At 34.5% G+C, this 10190-nt stretch overlaps 1 protein-coding gene across 1 annotated transcript in view; it reads right to left on the reverse strand.

The window, feature by feature from the left end:
* The window catches only part of LOC106876916 (insulin-like growth factor-binding protein complex acid labile subunit), an 88611-nt gene that overhangs the window by 27314 nt on the left and 51107 nt on the right, over positions 1-10190 (reverse strand). Inside the window, exons 19-22 of the mRNA XM_052978054.1 lie at positions 8961-9032; positions 8435-8506; positions 3445-3516; positions 657-728 (exon numbers count right to left, since the gene is read on the reverse strand). Coding sequence (XP_052834014.1) covers positions 657-728; positions 3445-3516; positions 8435-8506; positions 8961-9032 — 288 coding nt within the window. The remainder of the gene's footprint in view (positions 1-656; positions 729-3444; positions 3517-8434; positions 8507-8960; positions 9033-10190) is intronic.

Here is a 10190-nt window from a genome sequence, read left to right on the forward strand (position 1 = left end):
TCTTGAATCTATGTTCATCATCTTCGATTTTTCCACTTTATAAAAATTTTCAATTGCTTTTTCCATTTCTCATGAATCTTTTTTATTTCAATTGCATTTTTATAGATCAAGAAAGAAAGAAAGAAAGAAAGAAAGAAAGAAAGAAAGAATGGGAGGACAGAAGGAACGAAGAGAAAAGAAAGAAATTCGCTGAAGAATATAACAACGTAAAATGCACATGAAAACGTAGAAATATGGCTAAATCTTCACTGAATGGTATAGTCCAGTCACCCGATATGCATCTGAAACTGCGCAGTATCTGAAGAGCATATGCACAGAGAATGAATTAAACGACATCCTTTTATTCCATAATACTAAAATTGTTTCTATATTTCATCATAGCCATAAATTAAAGATGAGATGATATAATTTATATACGCCACACACACAGATCACACATACATGTTCACATAAACTTATACTCTTATGCACAAAACATTTATTTACTCATGCACAGACACATACACTCGTACACATCTTCATACACGCACTCACGGAAATATGACAGAATATAAATTAGAAAGGCAGAGAGTGAGTGGGAGAGAGACTAAGAAAGAGAAGACATTACATTTCTAGTCATATTGTATTAATAAAATAAGAACAAAAATTGAACTTACAGTCTCTGTAAATTGGTAAAATCTTGGAAGATACCATGTTCGATTTTCTCAAGCTTATTATGGTCCACATGTCTGTTGTATAATAGAGATTTTGCAGGAAATACTATGGAAAAGCTTTCTGATAAATCATAAACTGTTGGAGTCATGAAATCAGATGAAAAAATATGGTTATGAAAGAGAAAAGCGTGATGATGATAATGAAGGGAGGACGGGTGGGACAGGTGCAGGAGTACGTAGAGGTGGGCAAGTAGGCGTGCGTGGGAGGACAAGATTATGAAAGGAGAAGGGGAATAAAAAGCGATGCACAATGAGAAATTGAGTGGAATGACGGGGATGGTAAAGGAAAATGAGTCATACATCGTGTAGGTCCATAGAAGTGCAAGTAGAAAACGATGAAACGAAAACAAGGAATGGGAAATGAGAAAATAAGTTGAAATATTTAAAAGGAGGAAAAAAACCGATGAGGATGAACATTAATAATGTAGAGCAATGCTGTGAAGAAAATGAAAGTTGCGGGAATAAAACACATAGCAGAAGGACGATGAGGAAAATATCAACGAATATCAGAATGAGGTAAAGAGAGAGAAGAAAATAAATATGAATACATTTGGAATCTTAAGATCAGATAAAAAGTTGATGGCTGTGAAAAAGGGTTCATAGAAGGAGGGAAAGTAAGACGGAAAGGGGGGACGAAAGAGAAAAGAAGGTGAAGACAAGATGAGATGGAATAAAGTGGCGATACACAATGGGAAATTGAACGGAATAACGGAGGTAGTGAAAGAAAGTACGTGATAGAACGAAAGGATCTATAGAAGTACAATGAGAAATGGAAAAAGAAGCTGAAAAATTTAAAAAGACGGGTGGAATCAAATTATAATGAATATGAACAATGGAGATGAAAATTGTGAAGAAGTCGAAAGATTCAAGAATAGAATACATAGTAGAAAGACGATGAGGAAATTAACAACGAAAATCTGATTGAGGAAAAGTGGGAGAAGATTATAAAAATCAAAATAGATAAAAAATAAAAACAGACATACAGATATCTGCACATACAAACATACAATTTTGCGTATCATATGAATCATTGATTTAGATACACCCATAGATAGTTTCTCACACATGCCTTCTCAGAGTTACATTCAAACAACTTCAAAATACATTCACAGAAAAATTGAGAGAGAAGATATGAATTAGAGAATAATAAAGGAGGAATAAATGCAAGATGTGAATACAATAAGCATTTCGAATTACCATTAGATGATATTGCTGATACTATGCTGATGAAGGCGTCTGTAGCATGAAAGAGATTCGATAAGCAATTCTAAATCAGATAAATATTATAGGGAAAAAAAGAATGATGATGACGGAAAAAGAACAAAGAAAAATACGAAGACAATTACGAAGAATGAGATAATGAAGTAGAAAATGCAGTAGTAGTAGTAGCAGCAGCAACAGTAGAGTAAGAATAGAAAGAAGAAAAAGAAGATGATGAAGAAGAAATGATGAAGCTGAAGAAAGTAAAGAAAAGGAAAAGAAGTAAAAAGAAAAAGGTGGAGGACGAACCGAAGAAGAATGTAAAGGGGAAGAGTAAATGTGAAAGAGAAGAGTAAAAAGAAGAAGGAGAAGAAGGAGACGGGGGAGGAGGAGAAGGAGGTGGAGGAACAGAAGAAGAAGGTACAGAAGACGGTAAAGGAAAAGTAGAAGGAAAAAAAGAAAAAGTAGACGGAAAAGAAGAAAACTATATGGATAAGGAGGGGAAGAAGTAAAAGAAAATGAAATGTGAAAGAAAAAGAAGCTGAAAAAGATTAACGAATAGAGAAAGTAGTTAGGACAGAGACAACGTATTCGGCCATGTAGAAAGAAGTAAAGAAAATACTGATAAAATATTAAAATGGTCCCGAGAATGAGATGAAGAAAGGAATGTGATACGATAATTATGAAAATGGTGATGATGATGATGATGAAAGTGATGTTAATGATGATGTCGAATATTATGATGAGGATGTTGGTGACATTGATCATGGGGATGATGATGATGATAACTAATAACTTAAGGACAATGATGATGTGGAACAGAATGAGAATGTTGATGATCATGTGAATATCAATGAATAATCTGACGATTCTGATGATGATGTTGATAATAATTATCGATGATGACGAGTATGGTTTCTAATGAATAATAGGTTGAATAAATTGCGTTAATGATGACGATGATGATGAATTTGATTATGATACAACAGAAAAATTCTGAGGTGTTTCTTCCTTGAGAAAAACGAATAGCTTTTTGATATTTGAGTCCGAAAGAATAGGTCATCCATAAATATTAATAAAAATTTATAATCCCCTATGGGAAGTAAATCTCGATGAAAGTATTTCGCTCACACTTTCGCTTTGTGTGAATATGCATGTAAGGTATTTCATTAGGGTTACAGAATGATATAAAAACCATGTAAGACCATTTTTAAATAGTATAATTTTCTGTTAGTTAAAGTTTTTCTTACAAAGACACATAGAAACACACACGGATGCGAATGTACAAGCTACACACAGAAATATAAAGATGCATGTTTACATAAAATCATACTCTAATGCACAAAACATTTATTTAATCACACGGTGATCCATACGTTCGTACAAACTTCATACAAACAACAGAAACGGAAATATAATGACCGAATATAAATTAGAGAGTCAGTGAGAAAGAACAAGAATAAGAAAGGGAAAACATTACGTTTGTAATTATTTTGCGTCAATAAAAATTATCAGCAAAAATTGAACTTACAATCTCTTTAAATTGGTAAGATTTTGGAAGATACCAAGTTCGATTTTCTCCATCTTATTATGATCGAAATGCCTGTTATATAAACAGATCATAAACAACATGGCACAGAACAGTTTACTCATTCGACATTAAATTTAGAGCCTTAAAATTCGAGGACAAAATGAAGGCTATGAAAAAGAAGTGTTATGAAAATAATGAGAAGAGGTGGAGGAAGAGGTGGCGGAGGAGGTAGAAGGTGGGGAGAAGAGAAGTGGGAGTAGGAGCAGGAGGGCAAGAAATAGGGATTGAGAGTAAGGGAGGCGCAGGTGGAATAGTGAAAAACTGAGAGGAATAACGGAGGTTTTCAAGGAAAATAAAACATAGATCGTATAGATCTATAGACGTGGAAGTAGAATACAATGTAACGAAAATGACGCGTGGCAAATGGAAAATGCAGTTGAAAAATTTCAAAAGAGTAGAGGAAACAGATCATGAACATGAAAATATAGCGCAAAGTTGTGATGAAGACGAAAGATGGAGGAACAAAATACACAGCATAAGGACGACGAGAAAAGTAACGACAAAAATCAGAATGAGGAAAAGAGGGAGAAGATAATAAATATGAATATAAATATTATAGGTACGCATACACATATGTGAACATATACACAAAGAATTTGGACATACCTTCACAGACACACATTCAAATACACTGAAATGTATTCACACAAAAATTGAGAGAGAATATGAATCTGAGAAGAATAATGTAGGAAGAAAAGCAAGACGTGAAAACAATAAGCATTCCGAATTATCCCTGGAAGATATTGATGATGCTATAATGATGAAGACGTCTGTGGCATAAACGAGTGTTGAGAAGGAATTCTATTTCAGATACATATTTCAGATACATTCTATTTCAGATACATATTATAGCTTCTTAATATTGAGGCTTGAGAACTGAATTAGGGGTAGAAATAAAAAGAGTTTTGGGACTTTCAACTCGCGAATATTCTACATATAATTGTCCATGAGAGAAGCTAGGAGAAGGAAAGTTTAAGTCTATCAACCTTGAGAGATTGTCGTTGAGATTTATTTATTGACATAGGAAAACTTAGTTTCACTGAGAACTGGAGCGGTTTAAATTGAAAGGGGTGGTGAGATGGGATTAAAGGGAATGAAGACATCTTCACCGTAATATTTCCCAGTGATAATTGCTGCTTCTAGTTGCATCGCTTTCACCACCAGTCTGGTGACATTGCACAGGCGATTTGGATCCAGATTCGTGAGCAGCATATTTGGGAGACCCCTTTTTAAGTCTTAAGTTGTGTGGAGGCATTCCAGATGGCTGCAGAGAGTTCAGGAACTCAGTTGAAAAAGCTACAGCTTGGTCCTGATCAGTGACAGTGTCGATAGATTTGAAAGAGTGTTTTTTTCCTGGAAGCAGCTGCAAGAGATTCCAATTGATTTTATCGACAGCATCATTATGTGGGGCGAAGATGGTTCGCTCACATAGCCAATGACTGTTGCTAAAGTTTTTTGCAATGTTTAAAAACATGCATTTTGAGATCATTGACAGTTGGTATCACCTCAATATAGGATAGCTTGTTTTGCTGTTGCATTTCTCTATATAAATGATAGAAAGTGTGTATCAAATGGATTTAAAATCCTGATTCAGTGACAGACTGATCATGTTAGTAAAGTTTTAACGTTTTTGGTAAAAACATATTCTCTTTTGTAATTCCATATTGAAAAAGAAAGTGCTACCCTGAAATTAAGTTCGCTTGACTGGTGTATGTAGGGTGCATGGCATCGCCTGTGACCCTTTCCAATGTCTAATATTTACATTTATGACCTTTAGACTTTTATGCAGGAGGTATTCTTTCGTTACAAACAAAATAATTGTCAATCTCGATCATATGGGATTATATGATTGTTCGTGAATTTCCGTAATTTTATTTATTTCTTTACTCTCTTTGATAAGCGACATTTGCTTTGATGTGAGAGCAGAAAGTGAGAGGAGAAAGTGAAAGTTGTTCGTACGTCTATATGAAATGTAAGTGTGTGCGCCTGTGTGAGTGAGAGTGAGTCAAGGTGTATGTCGTCATATATATTTTTTGCATGTCTGTGTAAGTGGCACTCTCTCTCTCAGACACGCACGTCTTTCATATACACATTCACGCATACATCTTTTTGTATGGGCGTGTGTGAGAGGGAGAGAAAGTGAATCAGTGAAAGTGTGTGTTGTCAAGCATATGTAAGTGGCGCACACACTACCTCTCATATATACATACATACAAAAATGCATATGCATATATCATTTTCGTCTGTCTGTGTAAGAGAGAGTGAGAGTGAATGAAGATGTGTGTTGTCATGTATGTATTTTTTTACATATATGCATAAGTGGCCTTCACTGTTTGTTACACACTCAAGCACACATTATCTTTCATATACACGTACATGCATAAATACATATGCATACATATTTTTATATGTGTACGTGTGCGTGAGAGACAGATAGAGAGACTGAGTGCCACTTACTCATATATAACACGCTTTCACTCACTCTCTCATACACACATACACTTTCTTGTCTCTTTCTTCTCTCTTTCAATTTCTACCCTCGAGGTAACGAATAAATACCATAGAGGGTAATAGGAGGCTTAAGGGGGATGGTCGGAAGAGAGTAAGGGGTAGGCTGGAAAGTTATGGAGAGAGGTTTCTCAGTCCCGTTCCCCTTTACCCGGTGGTATAATTGAGAAGGGTATAGGGAAGGGTATAGAACGGGGCCGCAGCCTCCCTCACTCTGGGAGGGGAGGAGTTTCCCTCCTTTGCTAGCTAGTATGTAATGTTAGTTATCAGCATACAATATTTCTTAATTTTTATCCAAGTATACTTACTCACAACTGATTTAAAATAGAAATATCCAGTGCTAATAAGTCAAGTTGCACCAAGAATATTTAAAGTAGGTAATGTAAGTTATCAGCATATAATATTTTTCAAAACATATCCCAGAATAAATACTCACATCAGATTTAAACGTGAAATATTAAGTGTTAATAAGGCGAGTTGTTTCAAAAATATCCAAGTGGAAATAGTCACCTCGGATTTAAATATGAAATATCGAGTGTACTCTAGCTAATTCTATTAGTTCCACTCCACGAACAATTATTTGAATGATTCATGTCGATATTTCTAACTTATGTCACGGAAATATTGAACTTTGAAATTTATTTAGTATATCGTATAAATTGAAAGATATCCTACAGTGTATATTACCCAAATAACGGAATGAGTGAACGACTTATATCAATGTAGAAAGGGTTTTCACCGGGCGTGCGTCCGTATGAAGCCTTTTCGTTAATTAGAAACGTTAATGCTTCTTTTTCTTCTGAAAATTACGTATGTTGTGTGTAACATCAAATTTCAAGTTTTACATAACAGTAATTCCAGTTCTTCACGGAGAACCTCTGCGACGGCAGGCGTTGCAGGGGCTTAGTACTGGCGCTGCTGTAGACACATTTATGGTTTAGGGTTTCAGTTAGGGTTAGTATTTAGCGAGTACGGTGTTATTGTAAATATTTACCAAATTTTTATCCAGTCACAATTATGTTTATCAGTAATCAACATTTGTGAGAACGTGTTGGTGTGAATGAGCAAGCAATAGGTTCATACACAGAAATTTTGTTTAGAAAAGTGCTTTTAGAAAAGTACATACCTTCCTGAAAATTCATTGGATTGATCCCAACGTTTATGGCAACAACATATTCTCTTTTCTAATTAAATATTGAAAAAGAGAAAAAATTCTTTGGCAAATGAATTCTGGCGCCAAGAACTAAATCCCTTGTTTCAGTATCACAATTAAAAAGCGTTTATCTTTACTTTAAAAGAAGAAGTAGATTTGTATATTTATGACGGACAATTATTCAATATTGTGTTTGCTTCTATGAGAATCGTTTTCTTTTAAAGCGAAAAAGCAAAGCCTTCGCATACTACAGGTATGTAACAAATCTTTCTTTACTTTCTCTGTTCGTTTGCATGAGATGTAGAACTTGTGGTGCGTGCGCACACGCAGACAGAAATTTTCCAGACAGTTACCTGTTATTTTTAGCTGTTCATTTTGGAGTTCTTCATGGAAAATTTGAAAGAATTTTTTTTTTTCCGGATTTTGTCAGGTATATTAAAAAACAAAATTGAAGAACAGTTAAAAATTTTAAATTTGAGGAGAGACGGTAATTGAAAATTTTGAAACCACAGTTTTTGCATATTGGGAATCTCCGACATTGAAAACAGGAATCGGCATAAGCTGTAGAAATTGTTGCGCACGCTCACACCCGAACGCGAGAAATTTCCAAACATTGATCTGTTATGTTTAGCAGTTCATGTTCAGTGTTAGACAACGGGTTGGGGCGGCGCACGGTGTGTGGATAGATTTTAAGTAGAAAAAATTACACGTGCTGTAAGCTGGTGACGTTTATAGAGAGAAACGAATAGGTGATTATATTTATATATTCTACATTTACATGTATAGCTTCTATCAGATCAACGGTTCCCAAACCTTTTCGGGTTGTTGTCCCCTTGACAAGCAGGCCACATTCTTAACACACTCCTAGATAAGTAAATTAAAGTGAATGATGAAATTGGAAATGAATAGAAAACTTTGGAGGAAGAGAAATCAGAGGAGAACAAGAGGAGAAAGAAAATTCAAGACGGGAATGAAAAAGGAAGGAGGGGTAAAACATATGGATACGAATTATATAGTCAAATATGTATACACCGCCACTCACAAGCATATGAATATACATATTACACTTCTGTTTATAAATTTTCATGCCAACATATATGAAATTCGCGTTTTACACATCTTCATACACAATAGAAGCATTGTAACGTACATAAAGGGGCAGAATATGAGTAAGAGTGAGAGAAATCGAGAATTAAAGAGAAAGAAGAGGCTAAATGTATAGAAATATTACATTCATGAAATAGTATCAACAAAATTAAACGAACTTACAGTTTTTGTAAACTGCGAAGACCCTCGAAGCTTCCTTTTTCAATGTGCGCAATATTGTTTTGTTGAAGATATCTGTAGGAGAAAAGAAAGTGGGTAAGTGTTGATATCGAAAATATATGCAATAAGATATTAAATATTCTTTAAAATAGGAGAATGGATGAGAGGAAGGGTTGCAATAAATAAGGGAGAGGAGGAGAGAAAGAAGATGAAGAAAGAGAAAAAGAAGACGAAGAAGAAGAAAAAGCAGAAGAAATTGGGATGGAAGAGGAAAAATAAGAGATGAAGCAGATAAATACGAAGAAGAAGAAGAAGATGGAGAAGGGAAAGAAGTTAAAATGGGCAAGAAGAATAAGAAAAGGAAACAGAAGAGAAGAAACAGAAGAAGTAGAAGGAGATCAGCGTACATATAGGGGCAGAATATGAGTAAGAGTGAGAGGAATCGAGAATTAAGGAGAAATAAGAGGCTATTAAATGTATAGAAATATTACATTCATGAAGTAGTATCAACAAAATTAAACGAACTTACAAATCTTTTAAACTTGGAAGATCTCGGAAACTTCTTTTTTCTATATGCGAAATATTATTTTGCTGAAGATATCTATAGGAGAAAAGAAAGAGGGTATGTAATCATATACGAAATATTTGCAATGAGATATTTAAATAAGTATTTTATAAAACGGGGAGTAGATGAGAGGAGAGATTGTGATAAATAACTAGGAGAAGATGAAGAAGAATATGATGAAAAAGATGAAGTAGAAGTCGAAGAGGAAGGAGATGTAAAAGAATAAAAATGAAGAATAAGTGAAAAAGATGAACATGAACATGAAGATGCAGAAGAAAAAGAAGAGGAAGAAAGAAAAGATGAAGTAGAAGTCCAAGAAGAGGAAGATGTAAAAGGAGAAGGAGATGAAGAATATGCAGAAGGAAAAGAAAAACGAGATGAACATGAAGATGCAGGAGAAAAAGAAGAGGAAGAATAAGAATAAGAAGAAGAAGTGGAAAAAAAGAAAAGCAGCAGCACAAAAAGAATTTCATGAGAAGGAAGGCAAAATAAGAGGAGGTAAAAATGATGAAGACGAAATAGAAGAGGAAGAAATAGAAATGAAGGACAACAGGAAGCACAAGAAAAGAAGACAAAGAAGAAACAGAAGATGAAGGACAAGAAGACGAAGAGAAAGAAGGTGAAGATGTAAACGAATTAAAAAGAAGAAATAAAAAGATAAATAAAACCAAAGACGAAGAGAGAAACAGAGTTATGAGAGGAGGAAGAGGAAGAGAGGAGGAAAAGTAGAAGAAGAAGAGAAAGAAGAAGGTGGGGCTATAATATGGAGAATAAGAAGTGGAAAAAGTAGACAAAGAAGAACACGAGAAATAAGCTGAAGAAGGAGAAGACGAAGAAGAAGAGGAAGCAGAAGCGGAAGAAAAAAAGATGAAGAGGAGGAAGTAAAGAAAAGAAGTGGTTGAAAAACAAAAGAAATTGCACGTGATATAAGCTGATGACGTTTACAAAGCGAAAGATATAGGCAACTATATTTATATAGTCCATTTGTATATCTATAGATTGTACCATATAAATAAACTGAAGTGAATAATTAAGAAACTGGAGAAGAATAGAAGGATTTGGAGGAAGAGAAGATGGGAAAACAAAAGGAAAATAAAAATTCAAAACAGGAATGATAAATGGAGGGGTAAAACATATATAATCAAATCTAAATACGCCGCCACTCACATAGATATGAATGTTTGCATATATATA

This window comes from Octopus bimaculoides, chromosome 30, assembly GCF_001194135.2.
Source record: "Octopus bimaculoides isolate UCB-OBI-ISO-001 chromosome 30, ASM119413v2, whole genome shotgun sequence".
NCBI lineage: Eukaryota > Metazoa > Mollusca > Cephalopoda > Octopoda > Octopodidae > Octopus > Octopus bimaculoides.